Below are 18,256 nucleotides of genomic sequence, written 5' to 3' on the forward strand. Positions count from 1 at the left end.
AGGGAGGCCAGCGTGAGACTCTCTGTTTTCAGGCTCCTCCTGCAGGGGCAGATAGGGCCGTCGTGACCCTGACTCGGTCGCCGTCCCCGGGAAACAGCAGCTCAGGACGTCAGTTCAATTGGTCCCATGCTCCGCATCAGGGAGCATAAAATGTACGCATGACGGCACCAGAACAGACGCGCTGGGCTTTCCCCCAGGACTTGTGTGTCTGGCTCTAGTGACTGTGGTCTGGTTCGGGTGACTGTGGACATTGTTTGCCATTCACCGAAGTGTGGGACCCAGCAGGAGGAGCGGATGAGGAAAATAACATTCGATCTGGGACATGCTGGATGTGAGCGGCTGGCGGGTCATCGGAGAGGAGACGCCTGAGGGTCGGTCAGATACAAAGGCCTAGAGCGTGGGGGGCGGGGAAAGAAGTCCAGTCCGGAGGTGAATGATAGGGACAATCCCAAATCTCACTTATTTTTACTTGTTTATGTTAAATGTTTGTTTATTTATTTTGAGAGAGAGAGAATCCCAAGCGGGCTCCACGCTGCCAGCGCAGAGCCCAACGCGGGGCTCAAACCCACAAACCGTGAGATCACGACCTGAGCGGAAATCAAGAGGGCGACGCCCGACTGACTGAGCCGCCCAGGCGCCCCTCCCAGATCTCATTTAAACCCCGGGTTTCAACGGAGCCTCGTAAGGACCTTAAGCAAACCAGAAGAGCTCAGAGCCAAGAAGGAGCCCTGGTGGCAAAGAGCAGAGGAAGATCCCCCAGAGCAGCCAGGGAGCAGTGATGACCGTGGCCAACAAGGTCAGATGCAAGTACGAGACCGCAAGCAAGATCAGACCTGGAAATGTCCGCTGGACAGCCTCCGAGGGTCGAAGGTGATCCTAGTGAAAGCATTTAGGGGGGGGGAGATGGGCAAGGGCCGGGGAGGGGGGGGGGGGGGGGAACATTGGGCTGAGCTCAGGGAAACAGGTGAAGGGAAGGTCAGGACAGGCAGAGAGGCCCCTCCAGGGGTGGGCAGCTGAGGCAGGGTGTCGGAGGGAAGGGGCAGAGGAAAGAGGTGAAATCCCAGTAGCCAGAGGGGCCTGCTGGATGGGGGCCGTGCCCTGTTCTGCCCACGGAGCAGGGGACTGTGGCCCGGGATCTGGCAGGAGAGCGAGTGAGCAGCAGAGGTCAGAGGCCATCTGTGTGCAGGGAAAGGACGGCTGAGCCCCAGGCTGCAATCTGGGAGGACACGGCTCCAGGCACTTGGGGTGCCCGTGGGAGCGTGGTGCACTCAGACCCATCTGCCGAGTCCGAGTGGACAGGAGAGCGGTGGCAACAGGGACACGTGCCCAGGTCCACAGCGCGTGCAAGGAAGCGGGAAGTCAAGGGGGAGCAGTGGGGGCCTGGCACCAGGCGCCTCATACGGTTCACATGGTGGAAGGTGTGTCGGGCGGCCGTGGCAGCAGCTGGTCCCCCCGTGCACCTGGGGAGCAGGGGGAGGACAGTCCCTCCATGGTTGAACAGGACCTCCTCTCCCCTCCCATCCCCCCCCCAAACCCACAGCATGGGAGGGTCTGTCTCAGGCGGGGGTGGGGCTGGGGGTGTCGCCAGAAGGGTGACCCAGACAAGGAAGCTGGGAGCCCAGCCAGCCTCAACGGATTAAGGCCTGTTTCCCTGTCCTGGGGTGGGGGGGGAGGGGGGGGGTGGTTGCCGGAGGCTCAGGATTCTGGAAGGACCCAGGGAGAGGCTGCAGGCAGGTGCCAGCGTGTGTGCAGGGCCCTGTGGGGCCACACCACCCTGGACGATTTCTCCTCAAGGAGAAAAGCGATCTGGTCTCCACTCCCCCCTCCAGCCCCATTAGCAATGAAAAAGAGGAAGATTGTCACTCGTGACAGAAGGCTGGTTAGGTCACAGGGGAGGGGGGGGGCGGGAGGGGCGCCACTTGGCCCCCAGGGATCCAGGGCCTCCCCCACTCCCCCTGCCCTGCAGGAAAGCTCACTTTATCTGCTGACCTCAAATTCCTGCCCCTGCCTGGACAACAGGAGACTGGAGGGCCAGGCCAGTGGGAAAGGCTCCAACTAGGGGCTAAAGGGGCTAAAAAAAAGCAACTCACACTGTTTACCTGTTTCTTTCCCCACCCACTTGGCATGTGTTAGGAAGGTGCGGTTGGCTGCTGTTTGGAAAAGCAAATGGTTCAAGGCCCTAAGCACCCAGCCATTGGCCGCACACACAGTCCCCGAGGTCTGCCCACCTTCTAGCTGACACATGGTCCCAGAAGCCTGCAGAGGGCACCTAGGACCCACCAACAGCCCTCCTCACCAGCGCCCCCCCCCCCGGGAGCCCCCACCACCAGCCCCCACCCCGCGGCCCTCCCCAAAGCCCCCACCCACTCAATTCCTCTAAGAAAGCTGGCCTTTACTTTTACCACCAGCCTTGATGAAACGTTAGAAAACACACAAATGACACACGTCTCAGAAATTGGAATTTTATAAAAAGGCATTTTTTCTCTTATGTCCATAAAATGATAGAATTCTTGCAAGTATAGAAATGTGTCATAAATTATACAGAATGTTCCTTAATTACAGCTCAATGCAACTTGGTACTTTCCTCCCTCCCTGAAAAACGAGAGAGAACCAAAAAAATAATATATATATAACTGTATATATATATATATATATATATATATATTTATATATATATTTATATAATATAGACAAACCAAATATGAAAAAAAATCATTTCCTCTTTGGTATAAAAATCAGACTCTCACCTTGAGAGACACACAGACAGACATGATGTTGGGTTTGTAAACTGTGCGGCCAGAAGGGACCCCTGCCCTTTCCCCCCTGCCCAGTGCACCTCCCAGGAGGCGCCCACATCGAGTGTGAGAGTTGCACACCCCTTCCAGCCACACGCCATCCCTCAGCACCCCCCCCCCCCCCCCCACTGCCAAGACTGAACTGGTACCAAGCAGCCCAGGAGAAGCCTGATGGGCAGTGTGGACGGTGGGGAGGAAGGACAGGCGCCCGGGCCCCCCTCCCGCGGGCTACTGGCGGGAGGGTTGGGACCCCTTGTTTACCAGAGGGAGGAGCGTGGACCCCGCCGCAGGCTGGGTGCGGGTGCAGGAAAATGCCGGCGGAGGAGGAAGGGAAGACAGGACTCTGCGGGGAACCCAAACCCACATTTAAAGAAATCTTTGTTTTTAGGACAACATCTTACACCCAGCTTGACGTCACTGAGAAGGACAGGCCACCCTCCCAAGGCCCCAGCCCAATACCAGCAGGACTCAGGACCCAGGAAGGGACGTGTGTTCGGGGAGGGGTAGCACTTCACTCTCAAGGTGAGGAAGGAGACTCCGATGGGACCAGATCCTCCTCTGTGCTCCACCAGCCCCAAGGGCCCACCAGCAGCTGGAGGCCCGGGCAGGGGTCCCACCCCAGCCACCCAGCCACCCCGTGCAGCCCGGTGGCTGGGGGGCGGGGGGGGAGGGACCCTCCTGTGGACCAGCCCCCTCTCCTACAACATAAAAGTCGCTCAGAGGCCCCCTCCACTTGCCAAATAAAAAAGACAAAATGGAACCAGACACAAACACAAATCAAGGAGAGACGCACACGACGTGAGGGGCACGCGGGCCCCAGCAGGTCCCTGGCTTCCCGGCGATACATTCTTGTGTAATTCAGGAACAGGGGCTCTCGGCCCCTGGGGTGGGGGTCGGAGGGAGTAAAAAAATACAGAGATTTGAGCCTCCCCACGGGCCCCGGGCAGGGCAGGGGTGGACCCAACCTCGGGCCCTTCTGTTTTTGGTTCCGCTTCTGAGCCCTGTCTGGGCCGGAATCCGCAGGGAGGGGGGGGGGAGCGTCACCCCTTCAGGGGCTTGTCAGGGGGGCTGCCCGGGCTGTCGCTCCTCTTCCTGCGCAGGCTCTCGATCCAGCCGGAGCCGGAGCGCGTGGCGAAGCCAGCCAGCCCCAGGGAGCTGAGCCGCATGTTCTTGCCGGACATGATGAGCTCCCCGAAGCCCTCCTGGTGGGCAAAGGCGTAGCCCGAGCGGCGGGAGCTGGTGCGGCCGGGCCTCCGCGTGCAGCGGTGCTGGGCCCTCTTCTTCCTCACCAGCTGGCTGTAGCGCACCTGGGGGGGGTGGCGAGGGGCCGCGTCGGGGGAGGACTCCTCGGGGAGGGGGCCCGGAGCGCCCGGGACAGAGTAGGGCGGGGGATCTCTCGGGGCCACCACGCGGCCCGGAGTGCGGGCACCCGAGCCCGGACACTTTCTGACACGGGGTCCCACCCCCAAGCAGACAGCCGGGCGCTCACCGTGTCAGAGAGATCGGGCTTCAGGCTCAGCTTGAGGAAGCGAAAGGCGACCACAGGCAGGATGCAGACGACCGTGGTGAGCGCGATGGTCAGCCACACGGTGGGCTGGGCCAGGCTGCTCTGGGCGTTGCCTGCGGACGTGGGGGGCCACAGGCAGACGAGGGGCAGCCCACGTCAGCTCCCGAGCCGTCCCCGCCGCCCAAACGTGTTTCCCCAGAACCTTGGACCTCTACCGGACGCCTCTTCTGCCGTCTCACGGCCCCCCTGCACCCCCACCCCTACTCCCTGCTCCAGGGCCTCCCGGCTCAGGAGATGCCACCCCCCGCTCAGCTGCTCCAAAAGCCCCGAGTCAACCCTGACTCCTCCCTCGGACGCCCCGTCCACCTGGGAAGGTGGCCGCGGCCGCCTGCCTCCCTCACGCCCTCACCCAGATGGTCACCAGAGCCTTGCTAACTGGTCCCATCTCCACCCTTGCCCTCTGTCATCCACGAACCAGTAAGAGCCGCCCTTCAAAGAACCATCGGGTCTCTGACGCTTCCCTGCCCCTAACCCTCCACTGACCTCCGGCCATATTCCAATTATAATTCAAACTCCTGACCCTGAACTAGAAGGGCTTAACGATCTGGACCCATTCTTACCCCCTGACACACACAGCCAGGTCCTGCCCGCCAGCCTCCCCTCTGCTGCGGGGACCCCTGGGGAAGCCCCCTCCCTTCCGGCTTCCTCGTCCTGGCTCTCTCCCCCCAGCTCTGCCCCCCCTTTATTCACATTTCTCTGTGCCGGTGTCCCTTCTCCAAGGTCTTCCCTCACCGTCCCTGTCCCTCTCCACCCTCTTACGGTTTTCATAAAACTTACTACTTCTAGACGTTTTATCTGTTGATGTGTAAGCTCTCGTGTCTCTCACTGAAACACGAAATCCGTGAGAGAAAGGATGTTGCCTGTTTCTGTCAATTCCTACAGCAGGTGCTGACTAGATGCCCCCGGGACAGACAAAATCCCCAGCACCCGGGAGAGTGGGAGGCGTACAGCAGGTGCTGACTGGATGTCCCTGGACAGACAGACGGACAGACCCCCACCACCAGGAAGAGTGGGAGGCATACAGCAGGTGCTGACTAGATGCCCCTTGGACAGGCAAGATCCCCAGCACCTGCGAGAGGGGGAGGCATACAGCGGGTGCTGACTGGATGTCCCCGGATGGACAGACGGACAGACCCCCAACACCTGGGAGAGGGGGAGGCATACAGCGGGTGCCACTGGCCACCACACTGCTGTTTCTACAGTAACCCTTTGACACCACGCCCCTCCCTTTCCTCACAAAAACGACAGAAAAAAGCTCCTGGTAAGTCAGCAGCACGTCTGACAGCCTGACGATCCACCCGACACCTCGGATGTCCTACCTTTCCAGCCATTTCCGCTTCCGGCATTCCGGCCTAGAGTCAGAACCCACAGCCCGGGCTCCGCTCCACCCACGGCAGCCTCCTCTGTGGGGCTGCCCCTGACCACCCCATGCAGTCGTCTCACCGGCCTGGAGGTCGGCCCCTGCTTGACCCTGACGTCCCTCTGAGCCTGACCCCGCGCGGCCTGGTGGGACCACTCCTCACCGTCACGCCCTCTGAGGGCCTCGCAGAGCGCCTCGCACACAGGAGCTGGACAGACGCCCCGTCAGTCTGGAACAGCCGGCCCCCCCCGGACTCCAGCAGCAGCCCTTGGGACTCACCCACGAACCGGAACTGGTTCGGGAACATGCGGAAGAGCCCATCGCTGTGCATGGCGAAGAGAATGGCGAAGTAGACCGCCAGGCTGCCCCAGATGAAGAAGTGGTTGATGGCCGTCCAGTAGCCCGTGTCCAGCCCGATCTGCGGCAAGCGGTGGTCACAGGCAGGCGGAGCGTGCCCCCGTGCCCCTCCCTGCCCAGGGCAAGCCCCAAGGCGGGAGCGGGGGCGGGGCTCGGGTCCCCCCTCACCTGCACGCTCACGACGATGACCAGCGAGGTGGCCACGGTGACTGCGAAAGACTGATAGTCGGCCAGCTGGGCGCCGTCATCCCGCGCGGCCTCGGCAAACACCCCGTAGGGGAGGAAGAACACGAGCACGGATGCGTAGATGCCCTGCGCGATGCAGATGAAGAACTCCCGCTTGTTGAAGAGGAGGTTGAGCTGGCCCGGCTCGTATAGCTTAGGGTACTCCATGCTCCGCTGCTCGGGGACGTCCTGCAGGGCAGGCCCGGGAGGCCTCAGGACGGGCGAGGGCACAGCGCGCCTCGGCCCCCGCCCTTCCAAATTCTTTGCCCGAGAAACTCCACCTCGAGCCAGCTGTCTCCCCCCCCCACCCCCCCCGTCTTTGTCCAGCACCCCAGGGGGTCACGGGCCACTGCGGCCAAGCGCGAGAGCCGCCTCCCGAGGCACCACAGGCAGTGGGGACACGCGCCGCCATCCGCGCAGTCCCTCCCCACCCCGCTGGATCCCCCGGCCCTCCTGACCTGGTCGAAGACCCCCATAGCCAGGACCGGAAGGGAGGTGTACACGATGTTGTAGAGCGTGATGAAATATTGGTCGTAGACGGTCTGCAGAGAGAGCAGAGAGCAAGAGAGGCATGAACAGTAGTCTCTCTTCAGCACAGATCAGGCAGAAACAGGATGCTGAGCGGCACGCGGCGCCCATGGAATTTTCTGGAACCTGTCTCTATTCCTTCGATAAACGTTGGTTTTTGTTTTAAGTAGGCTCCACACCCAGTGGGGGGGGAGGGGCTTGAACTCATGACCCCAAGATCAAGGGTCTAGTGCTCCGGCTGAGCTGGAGCCAGCCGGACCCCCCCTGGACAACCAGACGTGAGCCAGACAACAGCCGGGCCCTACGGGGACTGACCGACGGACAGGATGGAAGGCCTGTGCCCCGAGGAGCTCAGACAGGTGAGCAGCAGGCCCCTACCTGGGCTGAGAAGCCACAGAAGAAGCCAAACCAGAAGTGGACCATGGTGAAGGCGAAGTTCTTGTAGAAGAAGTAGCAGAGGAACTTGCACATGCGCAGGTAGGACCAGCGCCCGTGCACCAGCAGGAGGCGCTGCAGGAACTTGAACTGGGAGAAGGAGTAGTCGGAGGCCAGCACCGCCTGGATGCCCTCCTGTCCGCTGATGCCCACGCCAATGTGGGCCGCTGCAGGGACGAGTGGGGACGGGGTGGGGGGCAGAGGCCACACGTTCAGAGTCCCCGTAACGGCGGACCCCCCCCCCCACCCCGTTTGCACATCCACCCTCACTTTTGATCATGCTGACGTCGTTGGCTCCGTCCCCAATGGCGAGGGTCACGGCCTTCTTGTGCTTCTTAACCAGCTCCACCACCTGTGCCTTCTGCAGAGGGGTCACGCGGCAGCAGATGACGGCCTTGCAGGCACAGGCCGTCTCCAGGAACTCCAGCTCCATGTCTGCCTCCAACGCGTGCGCCTGCAACACAGAGCCTGAGAGAACACCGTCCTCCCCGGGGGACTGGGAGCCACTCCTCCCAGCCCATGAAGGCCACGGCCCTGCGGTGAGGTCAGGGGCGTGACAACAAGGGACAAGGGGAGACAGAGCAGGCGCAGCAGCCATGCGGGGAGAAGCGCTCTCTGGGAAGGCCTCCCCCACGACGCACGGGGACGCTCACCAGGCTGTGCCCGTTGATGACCAGGGCGTACTCCCCAGCGACAGCCTCCAGGACAGACGTGAGCTTGGAGGAAGGACGTTTCTCCTGGCAGGTGAAGCCGTTCCCCACGGTGTGGGGTGAGTCCATCATCTTCTCCCGGGCTTTCCTGGGGGGTCGAAACGCAGCTGTGGGCTTCCGGGACCGGGGCGGGGCCTTGGAAGTGGGGGACATCTGCCTGCCGCGGGCCTCCGGCTACCTGAGCTCCTCCCGCACTTCCAGAACAGTGTGGCCGGTGACGACGAACACCTCCGTCACATCGTCCGTCAGCATCTTGCAGGAATAGCCGATGTTCACAGCCGTCTCTACCAACAGAGAGGCCGACGAGGTCAGCACCCTGTCCGGCCTGAGGTCTGACTCGCGACAGGCCCGGTGCTCCCGACGTAGTTTCCTATGCCTCTCACCTTGCTTGTCCCCAGTCAGCACCCAGATCTTGATGTTGGCCAGCGTCAGGAGGGCAATGGTCTCCGGAACCCCCTGCTGCAGCCTGTCCTCAATGGCCGTCGCACCCAGCAGCTGCAAATCCCACAAGGGGCCCTGATGGGACAGCCCCAGGCACAAGCCCTCCCCGACTCCCCACCCGGCCCCCCACCCCGGCCCACGCGGCAGCCCGTACCATCATGTCGCTCTCAACCTCCTCGTACACGCTGGCCAGCCTGTCCTCCCGGCTGTCCTGGGCCAGGCTGGCTTGGAGCCGTCGCTGGGCCCACTCCTCATAGTACTCTTCATCTAGGTCCTTGTAGGCCAGAACCAGGGTCCTCAGCCCTTCCCCTGCGTACTCCTGGGGACGGAGCCAAGGTCACCCTGGCCCCGCCCCTCCCAGCACACGGAGTTCAGAACCAAGGCCCTGCTCCCCACACCTACGTTCAGGTGGTCAGTGGTGGTGTTGAGCAGCTCCTGGGTAGAAGGGTGGAGCCTGTCCAGCAGGATGGTGTCAGCCCCTTTGCAGTAGAGTCGGATCCTCCCCTCTGGGTTCCGCACTATGATGCCCACAGGAGGAGAAAGTCCCAGACTCAGGCAGGCAAAGACCCCCAGCCTCAAGACACGAACGAGGACCCCCTGGCACACCTTACCCAGTCCGGGCCAGGACGCTGCCCCGCATGCCCCCAGCAGTCCACTCCCGGCCTCACCTACGCCCCCCGTCCCGGCCTCACCTACGACCGACATCCGCTTGCGGATATTATTGAAGTCCAGGATGGCCAGCAGCTGATAGGTGACGGCGGTGCCCATCTCGTGGACAGTGATGGTTTTGGGGGTGCGAGAGCGGAACACGAAACCGAAGTTCCTGGCCGCGGTCACCAGGGCCCCCTCATCCGGGGACTGGGCTTTGTAGTACAGCTCTCCTGTGTGGGCGGGAAGGACACACACGCTGGAAGCGGCCACCTGGAGCCACACGTCCCGCCAGGACACCCCTGCCTGGCCGCGCCCCAGGACAGACTCGAGGCTCCGAGGCAGCCCGCCTCACCCTCGTTCTTCTCTTCCGACATGACGGTATGACACAGGGAAAGGAGCCGGAAGAACTCATGGGTGTGGGGGTCCCCCATCTTGACGGCCTCCAAGAGGGTGGGGTCCCAAAATAAGAACTTCTTGTCAGCCAGAGGATTGAAGGAGAAGTCGACGGGCTGTGGTCTCTGCAGAGGAAAGGGGGCAGCAAGCAGAGGCTGGGGGTCAGCCTCAGGCTGCATCTGGGGGGGCTGCCCCCACCCTGTCTCCTGCCCAGAGGATCCAGATGCTGCCCACTGTGAACCCCCAAAACTCTCACTTCTGCTACCAGTTCTCCCTGCAAACACCCGTTTCTCCAAGCAGCTTCTGCTGCTTGACCAGAGAACGCACCCCACTATCTACACCCACCGCTACAGGTCAGGCGACCGGTATTTAATCGGCACGGAGAGTAACCCTGGAGGCTGGACCTTACCTCTCCCAATTCAGCTTTGTGTCCCAGGACATCAAACACGTCCCCTACACACTCCGGGACAGAAGGAGAGACGCGGTCAGAGCTCTCTCAGAGCAGCAGAGAAGCCGGCACAGAATCCCCACAGCGTCGGGGACCCTCAACCCCAAACCCTGAGCCAACTAACACAGATTCGCACCCCTGACTCCAGGCACCCGGGCCTGAGGGTCACGGCCCCCGAGCCCCCCATCCCTGACCCCACCTGCTCTCCTGCCAGGGCTCCCCGGTCCCCGGAGATGCTGGTCACCCTACAGGCCTAACAACAGATCAAGCCCCACACGCCAGCCGTGGGCCCGAGCTATTACAGAAAGCAGAAAGGGGCTCACTGTAAGAGCCAGGTCCCACACACCCTGTCCCCAGCCACCCCGTGGCTCGACCGCCCCGAAGACACAGTCACATTCCAGAGACTCACAAGGGCCCTGAGCAGCAGCACGGGGAGCCGCACGGACGCCCAGCGTCTCGGGCTTCACCTCAAGCAGCCGGGGAGCCCCCTCCTGCCTGGGGCCAAGACCGGGGTGAGGGCATCCGCAGAGGGCAGGGGAGGGGCTCCGCGGCCGTGTCCTGACCGGGGGTGCCAAGCGCACGCTCTCCTGGCCCCCCAGACCCAGCAGGACGGAAGCGGGACGGGGGCCCCAGGCCCTCGCCGCGCGCCCTACCGTAGCTGCGGCCGCGGACGGAGCACTTGTGGAAGACCATGACGTTCTGGGTGAGCGTGCCCGTCTTGTCGGAGAAGACGTACTCCACCTGGCCCAGCTCCTCGTTCAGGGTGGTGGTGCGGGCCTCGGCGGGCGTCTGCTTCTTCACGCAGAACATCTTCCTGTCCCAGTTGATGAAGTAGCTGTGGCCCAGGCGGATGACCTCCACGCTGCAAGGGGCGCGGGGGCAGGACACGAGGCTCAGGCAGGAAGCCGAGGAGGCCCCCACCCACAGGGGCCTTCGCCGCAAGCCCCCCGCCTGGGGACGGACGGACGGACGGACAGAGTGGACGCCTGGGCAGGAAGGGCAAGGACGGCCCCCGACCCCGACCCTCCGGCGCTCTCCGGACAAGAAGGTGCACGGGGCCTGGGCAGGCAGGACACACAGTGCAGGCAGACAGAGAGGGACCGCGGACCAGGCTCTCGGCGAGCTCTTACCTCGGCGCTAGTAACACAGAGCCCGTGCGGAGAAAACAAGAGAAAGTGTGTGAGGAAAGAAGAGAAGACAGACAGACAGGGGGGCCCTGGCGGTCACTGCCCACAGCGAGCCCTCTCCTTCCGCCCGGCTCAGGCCTCCGGCTCTCTGAAAGGGTGCAAGGCGGCCGCAGACGCCCACTCCGTGTGGGGAAATAATGCCGAGCGACAGGGCGCTTTCCACATCCCAGGGTCCTCCCCGTCCTCTTGCCTGCAGGGCGCTGCCTTTGGGGTACGGACTGCCAGCGCCCCAGGGAGGCGGCCGTCGGGCCAGCACACATCGGGGCGTGGGGCACACCTGGAACCCTGCTTCTGACCCGACCGAGGCTGGACCCGGATCCAGTTACCCGGCAAACGCGCAGCTGGCTGGACGTGTCTTCTCGGCCTTCTCCCCACCGAGCGGGTCGCGCCCCCCAACACACCCTGGAGCCTGACTCAGCAAGCGGCTTTCTCAGGCTGCAGCCAGGGGCACTGGATCCGAAACCCAGACAGCAAGCCGACATGGGGGAGAGTCAGATTGCAAACGAGAAAGCATTTCAGCAGAAATGAGGAACCAGCGATGGCAGCAAAGCACACGGTCCACGTTGAGGGCTCACAGGAACCCCCTTCGAAAGCTTATTTTCCAGTCTAGTGTCTCCTGTCAATGGAGTATCAAGGCGTCCCTACAAAGAAGGTGGAACCGGACTGTTCCCGTTTTACATGTGGCCACACCGCCGCTCAATGACCTAGAAAAGCCCCCACTCTACCCCCCAGGGCGCGTCTTCTCCCACTGCCGTGGGGGGGGGAGGGGCGGCAAGGGAGGACTACCTGGGGGTGCCTGTGAACCAGACACGGCACGTGGGAAGAGTCCCGAGCACCCGGAAAGTATTTCCTTCCCAGCGTCTCTGGTCCCCTTATCTTAAGCGCAAGGCTCGAAGAACAAAGGGAAATTTCCTCCTTCCTCTCTTCCTACTCCTTCCTCCCCGGCGGGTCCCTGTCAACATTCTCTTCACCTCAAACACCCTAGAGATCTGCTACATCCCGGTCCGGCTGCTGGCCATCGACAGCCAGCGCTTCCCGAAGCATTCCTGGGATCCGCTGTAAAGAATCTTCCGATGGTTTACTACGAAGTCTACCGGCACAGAGCCAACACCCTCCAGGGCGAGGACCGAGACCCTGGGCCCCGGGCTGCCCTCTCACCCACTCCCCGGTCCCGCCCGCACGCCTCCCCGCTCGGGCTCCACCTTCCCTCGGCCCAGCCGCCTCCTCAGATGTGTCCCGACCCACTGCCCAGCGAGCGATGCCCTGCCCACTCCTGTGGGACTCTGTGCCTCCCACACGGCATCGCGGCGGGAGGGCGGCATCTCCCCTCCCCCCAGCCGCCCTGGAGGGCGCCCACAGCTGCGCCCCATGCCGGCCTGCAGGTAGGCTGACTTCACAGCCCTCGCACCCATCAGGGTTCAGATGGCTCCCTCCCCAGACCGACGCTCGGAAGGAGGCCCGTTCCTAACACTCTCCGGAGGCGGCACAGTACAAAGGTGGTGCGCAAACGACACGTGCCCAAGAAATCCACACGGATCTTGCTCTGACACGGTCCAAAGTGCCGGAAGCCGCGCGAAGTCTGCTCCACGCGCAGAGGATCAGAGGGCAAGAAGCTCGAGGCACAAACAGCAGGTCTGGGTTCCTCCCCCAAAGGGCTCACCTTCACAGAAACGTTTGCCTGGGGGCCACCTGGGCTGCCCGGCAGACTCCGGGGCGCAGCAGTGCGTACCTGACATAGAGCGATATGGGCACGACGGTGTTGAGGATGATGATGTAGGACCAGAAGGAGAGGAAGCCAGAGAAGAAGGCACTGTCCACCGCCTCGTCCCAGGGCAAGTAGACCTGGAAACGCGTCCCGACCTCGTGCTCCCAGATGGCGTTGCCGATGGCCAGGATCACCCCCATGCAGACCAGGAATCCAAAAATCTGGCGACAAATGAGAAGCAGAGGCTAGGCTCTACTTAGGAACCCTCCGAAATCAAGCACCTCCCTGAAGGTCACCACTTACACGTCCACACCCTCAAAAGCTCAGACATCTTTAAAATGGCGGCATGCTCCAGCGGGAAGCGGCCAGAACCGGTGACCGTCACGCGGCCCCTCCCCGAACATCTTGCTTAACCGTATGATGGGGAAGCCCCAACAGCCGCGCAGCTCCCCAGTCTGCCACCACGGAACCTTCCGAGATGGCGAGAACGGGTGTGAGCAACCTGCTCCCAACGTAACGAGGCAGTTTGGTGGAAACCACCCATTTACTTGGGCTAATTAAGCTTCCACAAGCCAACAAAAACGTCCAGTTTCTGTGACGTTCGCTATCTCGTACGGAGTACCAAAAAGCTTTTTCAATCAGGGAAGCAAACGGTGTCTTCACAGATGCAGATTACCGTGAATAGAAAATCTTCTAAAGATTGTAAAAAAATCTTTTGAACGTCTGAATCTGGGGAGTGCCTGGGCAGCTCAGTCAGTTAAGTACCCGATGCTTGATTTCAGCTCAGGTCATGGTCTCATGGTTCATGGGACTGAGCCCCACATTGGACTCTGTGCTGACAGCATGGGGTCTGTTTGGGATTCTCTCTCTCTCTCTCTCTCTCTCTCTCTCTCTCTCTCCCTCTCTCTGCCCTTCCCTCCCTCTCTCTCTCTCTCTCTAAATAAACAAATAAACATCTAAAAAAAATAAAAATGTAAATCTTGGGAGTCCCTGAAAAAGGATCATAAAAAAGTTTCAGTGGTCAGAAGAAAAAACTGACACCACTGTATTTCCAAAGCAGCATCCACTGACAGGAGCCACCCAGGTGCCCAAGGACCGCCAGGGGGCGATGAGAGCCTTCGTGCGACAGGCTGAACCACGCTCCCAGAGGCTGGGTCTCCACAGACCCTTTGAGGCCAGAGCAGAACCTGGCCCACCGGAACCTGGCCCAGCCTTCGCAGGCTGGCAGGAGGGCAGGGGCTCCAGAAGGGGAGGAGAGCCCAGCAAGGAGCTCAAGTTTCTAGCCAGACAAGACGAGAATTCAGGAAGTGCCAAAAACTAAAACAGAAACTTTTCCTTTGGGGTCCTCCACTCTTAGAAGTCGGGGAAAAGGCCTAAAGGAACTTTTTCTTTCCCCTCCCTCCCCACCCCACGGAGGCCTCCCTGTCCCTCTGGCAAAAGCAAACAGAAGGTCACAAGCTGCGCAAAGTTACCACCGTGACTGGAACCCAGAGAGGGGAAGACGTGATTTACTCCCTTCAAGTTCTTGATTCACACACGTTCCTACGGGTTTTTTAAACAACATCCTCCAAGCCTGAAGGGGGCCCGAAATCAACACTGCCCGTGAGTGGCTGACCTGCCGGTGGCTTTAAAACCAAAACCTAGGGGCGCCTGGGTGGCTCAGTCGGTTAAGCGTCCGACTTCAGCTCAGGTCACGATCTCGCAGTCTGTGGGTTCGAGCCCCGCGTCGGGCTCTGGGCTAATGGCTCAGAGCCTGGAGCCTGTTTCCGATTCTGTGTCTCCCTCTCTCTCTGCCCCTCCCCCGTTCATGTTCTGTCTCTGTCTCAAAAATAAATAAATGTTAAAAAATAAAATAAAATAAAATAAAATAAATAAATAAATAAAACCAAAACCTAAAGCTCCACTGCTGACCAGGCAGGCAAGGCGGGAGCACCGGCCCGGGCACCGGAGGCCAGGGGCCTGTGTGAGGACTCACCCAGAGCACCAGGGTGTTCATTAGGCGATCAATACTCGTTCTCTTGAACTTCGTCCTGCCGCTGTTCTGCATCAGCTTAGTGTCAGGACCTAGGAAGCAGTGGCAGGGGCTGCGGAACGAACAGCCCATCTGCCCCTGGGCTCCTGCCCGTGGACCCCGACTGCAGCACGGGAGTGGAGGAGACAGAGGCTATCCCGAGGCGCCTCCCACGTGCCTGAGGGCGGCCGAGGCTCCACCGCTTACTCTTCTTCCCCTGCACCCCAGGAGGCTCACCTGCGAAGACCACCAGCCCGAAGCACCACTCGGTGTTACGCAGCACGCAGCCCCGCAGGAGCATGTTCTGGTTGCTCAGCGGGAACTTGCTCTCCTTCCAGTAAAGGGCCCCACTGAACTTGTCCAGCTTGTTGTTCGGAGGCTCGCAGACCACCTCACCTGAGCGGAACGCAGAGCACCGTCACCGCCGGCGCCGTCCACAGTCTGACGGCGAGGCGGCCGGCGGCCAGACAGGTACCGCCACACACGGCCGGGAGCACGCGGACCCGGGCAACTTTGGGGGAGGAATGAATGGAGATCGAAAGTCACGGACCCTCGGGCCCAGCGGTCCCACTCTGGGGACTGTGTTCTACGGCATAGGCCACAAGTTTACAGAAGCATTCTTTGAGCGGCAAAAAGCTAGAAACAACTGAACAGTCGAGGGGCAGTTGAATACAATACGTCAATGGCGCAACTTGACGCAGTTGCTACATCGCGGTACGTTCCTATAAATAACGGTAAGACACAGACAACGAATTTAATAGCTGAAACAAAGGCAGGACGTAGAGATCTGGGTATAGTAGGATCCCACCGCTCTGTGCTCACAGTTGCCTGAACACAGACAAAGCGCGGACGGATACAGTGTGCCTGGCCGTCTAAGGAGGGTGGAGCTGGGTGGTTTTTCCTTACACCCACTACGGCTCCTCTTGTTAGAACTACATATCATCATTTGGAGCTGAATGAGAAGAAGAAGAAACTGAATTTCTCTCAACATACACAGCCAGGAGGGAGCTATCAGCCCTGAGGACCCCCGGAAAGGGCCATGAACTCGAGAGCCGCCTGGCATACTGACCCCCCCCCCCCCCCTCCCGCCGACCACCACTGCGACAAAGACAAGTCCCGGGAGCTGCAGCACAGCAAAAAGGAAAACGTGCAGGTGAAACCTCAAAACCCAACTCACGTCCTCTACCTGAAGGCCGCTCCCCCAAATCACTCACCGTCAAACTTGGCGAGCCTGCTGATGTCCCCCAGCTCCGAGGTGACCGGAATAGCCTGCCGCACTTTCATGTTGGTCTCTCTGGAAGGACAGCATCCCCGAGTCCTGGTTCTCTTCCCTTCCCCCACATTCCACCTGGGGGCACCTGACCTCAGGGCATCGCCCTCTTCCACATTACTGAGTGGCTCAGAGCCTTCAACCCCTAAAGTTTCCAAAGGGTATAGATCCCAGACCTGGGAACCTCTTCCAAAACACAAGCCTCCTACCCTTAAGGAGGCAGAAGATGTGTGACACCAGGCGTCCGACTTACCCATCGAGCTCCGCCGTCTCGATGTAACACAGACCATGGGGCTCACTGCTGGAAAGGAGGAGGAGATCCGCCTGGAGAGAAAGCCTGGTGAGGAGCCTGAAGACCATCCTGCATCACAACGCACGCTTCCCTGGTCCCTCCCTTCCCTCAGTGTTCTGGGTTTGCTTAGTCCCAAGCATGAATGGCCAGAAAGGAGTCAGGCCCAGGTGCGCTAAGAGGACAAGAAGTTTCCCATTCAAGGAAGTTTCCTTCCATAGGTGTTTAAGAGGCAGTGGTAAACCATGAAAGACTTGCTTCTTTCTGCCAAAAAAACCCCAAAAACAAAAACAAAGGGAAGAGCCTCGTAGGCCTAGAGGGGCACCTGTCCCTTACCGCCACAAACTGGTTATTCTCCAGTTTGATGATATCGCCAACACGGACATTCATCCACTGCTCTTGCTGGAGGCTGAAGCAGTGACCAGAGCAGAGAGGTCAGGAGCTAGAGGAAGTCCCGGGGGACCCTTCCTCCCGAGGGCCCTCGGTGGCCAGCAGGCACTCACCTTCCATCGATCAGCACTTGAGACTGCCGGTTATTCACCTGGTTGTCGCTCTTGTGGCGGAACTGAAGACGGGACAACGGAGACAGTGAGACACCGCCCCCGCCTTCGGGGACCGAGAGGACTGCGGGATGCAGAGAGCACCGCCCCCACCTTGTGTGCACCTGTCCACAGATCTACCCCCTCCCTGGCTCTGGCTCTGCCCCCGGCCCCGGCCAAGATATCAAGGACGTGGAGGACAGCGAGGCGGGAGCGGAGGCGAGGAAGGGGCGCGGGGACAGGAGCGACTCACGTAATCGTCGGTGGCATCTTTCACAGCTGTGATGGCGAGGACAAGGACCAAAGGCACAATGGTGGTGAACCAGGACAGGGAAGACACCTGCGGAATCAACTACAAGGGCAAGAGGGCTCTGAGGCCCCATCCACGCCAGTGCTCCCGCCCGACCTCTCTCCCCCTGACTTTACTCGGCTTCATGAGCTGCAGAGGGTCGGCTATAGGACACTCACCTGCAGAATGAGAAGGAACAGGAAGTAGGTATTGGCCACTTCCTGGAACTGCTCGAAGAGGTTGACAGGCAGGAAGGTGAGAATATTGTACTTGGAGGTCTTGATGCAGTTACTCTACGGCAGAAGATGACAAGGCGGCTTCTCACCATGACCCAGAACCAGAGGGAGGCTGCACCCTCCCCCTGCACTTCCCAAACCTCTGCCCCCAAAAGCCAGACACCACAGGTGTGGGAGGAGGAGAGGGCAGAGACCAGGGCGTCTCATGGGCTGCACGTGCCCTCCTGCGCTGACAGGCGAAGGAGCGAGAAGTTAGGTTCAGCGGTCGCAGGTGGAGCGGGGCCAGGAGGCTGCCTGCCCCCCCCGCCCCCCCAACCCAGGCCTTTGCCCTTTTGCACGCAGGAGGGGAGCAGGAGGGGAGCAGGCGGCTAGTCACTTACCGCGTACTGGAACTTCTCATTGTACTCTCGGTCGTTGGCTCGCGCCCTCCTCTCTTCTTCTGCAACAGAGTGACGCGGCACTCAGCGGGGGCTACCGGCCGCCTCGTCAGGGCCTTCCACTGAGGGCCCGTGGCTCTTTCCACAGTACACGGTTTGAGGGAGTCGATCCCACGCCTGACGTGTCCCTCAATTCTTCCCTCTGGTCCCTGTCACCACCAGCCTGGCCACGGGGCTCTGCGGGCATTTGTTCCCAGGACAAGACAGCCTCTCCCTCTCCCTTCCTCACCGACAGCGGCAAGGCTGCTAGGGGCACTCAGGTCCCCTCCCCCGTCCCTTTAATTAACACCTTAGGCTTTATGGCCTCAGGAATCCCCAGAGAAATAGCAGCTGAAGACAAAAAGCATCCTTCTCCTGGGAGCACCGCCCCCCCCCCCCCCCCC

At 60.9% G+C, this 18,256-nt stretch overlaps 1 protein-coding gene across 2 annotated transcripts in view; it reads right to left on the reverse strand.

Annotated features, from left to right (window-relative positions):
* Nucleotides 1-2,448: 2,448 nt before the first annotated feature.
* ATP8B2 (ATPase phospholipid transporting 8B2) overlaps nt 2,449-18,256 on the reverse strand; it is a 17,062-nt gene continuing 1,254 nt past the window's right edge. Inside the window, exons 2-27 of one of the 2 annotated variants that reach the window (XM_049634956.1) lie at nt 17,817-17,875; nt 17,380-17,493; nt 17,165-17,263; nt 16,876-16,937; nt 16,709-16,781; nt 16,337-16,407; nt 16,028-16,107; nt 15,051-15,209; nt 14,778-14,866; nt 12,827-13,023; nt 10,564-10,772; nt 9,872-9,915; nt 9,422-9,587; nt 9,111-9,299; nt 8,821-8,936; nt 8,573-8,692; nt 8,361-8,472; nt 8,156-8,261; nt 7,921-8,065; nt 7,538-7,721; nt 7,211-7,434; nt 6,763-6,846; nt 6,248-6,493; nt 6,002-6,140; nt 4,285-4,415; nt 2,449-4,102 (exon numbers count right to left, since the gene is read on the reverse strand). In XM_049634956.1, coding sequence (XP_049490913.1) covers nt 3,836-4,102; nt 4,285-4,415; nt 6,002-6,140; nt 6,248-6,493; nt 6,763-6,846; nt 7,211-7,434; nt 7,538-7,721; nt 7,921-8,065; nt 8,156-8,261; nt 8,361-8,472; nt 8,573-8,692; nt 8,821-8,936; nt 9,111-9,299; nt 9,422-9,587; nt 9,872-9,915; nt 10,564-10,772; nt 12,827-13,023; nt 14,778-14,866; nt 15,051-15,209; nt 16,028-16,107; nt 16,337-16,407; nt 16,709-16,781; nt 16,876-16,937; nt 17,165-17,263; nt 17,380-17,493; nt 17,817-17,875 — 3,485 coding nt within the window. In that variant the 3' untranslated portion in view covers nt 2,449-3,835. Of the gene's footprint in view, nt 4,103-4,284; nt 4,416-6,001; nt 6,141-6,247; nt 6,494-6,762; nt 6,847-7,210; nt 7,435-7,537; nt 7,722-7,920; nt 8,066-8,155; nt 8,262-8,360; nt 8,473-8,572; nt 8,738-8,820; nt 8,937-9,110; nt 9,300-9,421; nt 9,588-9,871; nt 9,916-10,563; nt 10,773-12,826; nt 13,024-14,777; nt 14,867-15,050; nt 15,210-16,027; nt 16,108-16,336; nt 16,408-16,708; nt 16,782-16,875; nt 16,938-17,164; nt 17,264-17,379; nt 17,494-17,816; nt 17,876-18,256 lie in introns of both variants that reach the window. The other variant, XM_049634955.1, reaches the window with a different exon arrangement.

The sequence above is a fragment of the Panthera uncia genome, chromosome F1 (assembly GCF_023721935.1).
Source record: "Panthera uncia isolate 11264 chromosome F1, Puncia_PCG_1.0, whole genome shotgun sequence".
NCBI classification, from domain to species: domain Eukaryota; kingdom Metazoa; phylum Chordata; class Mammalia; order Carnivora; family Felidae; genus Panthera; species Panthera uncia.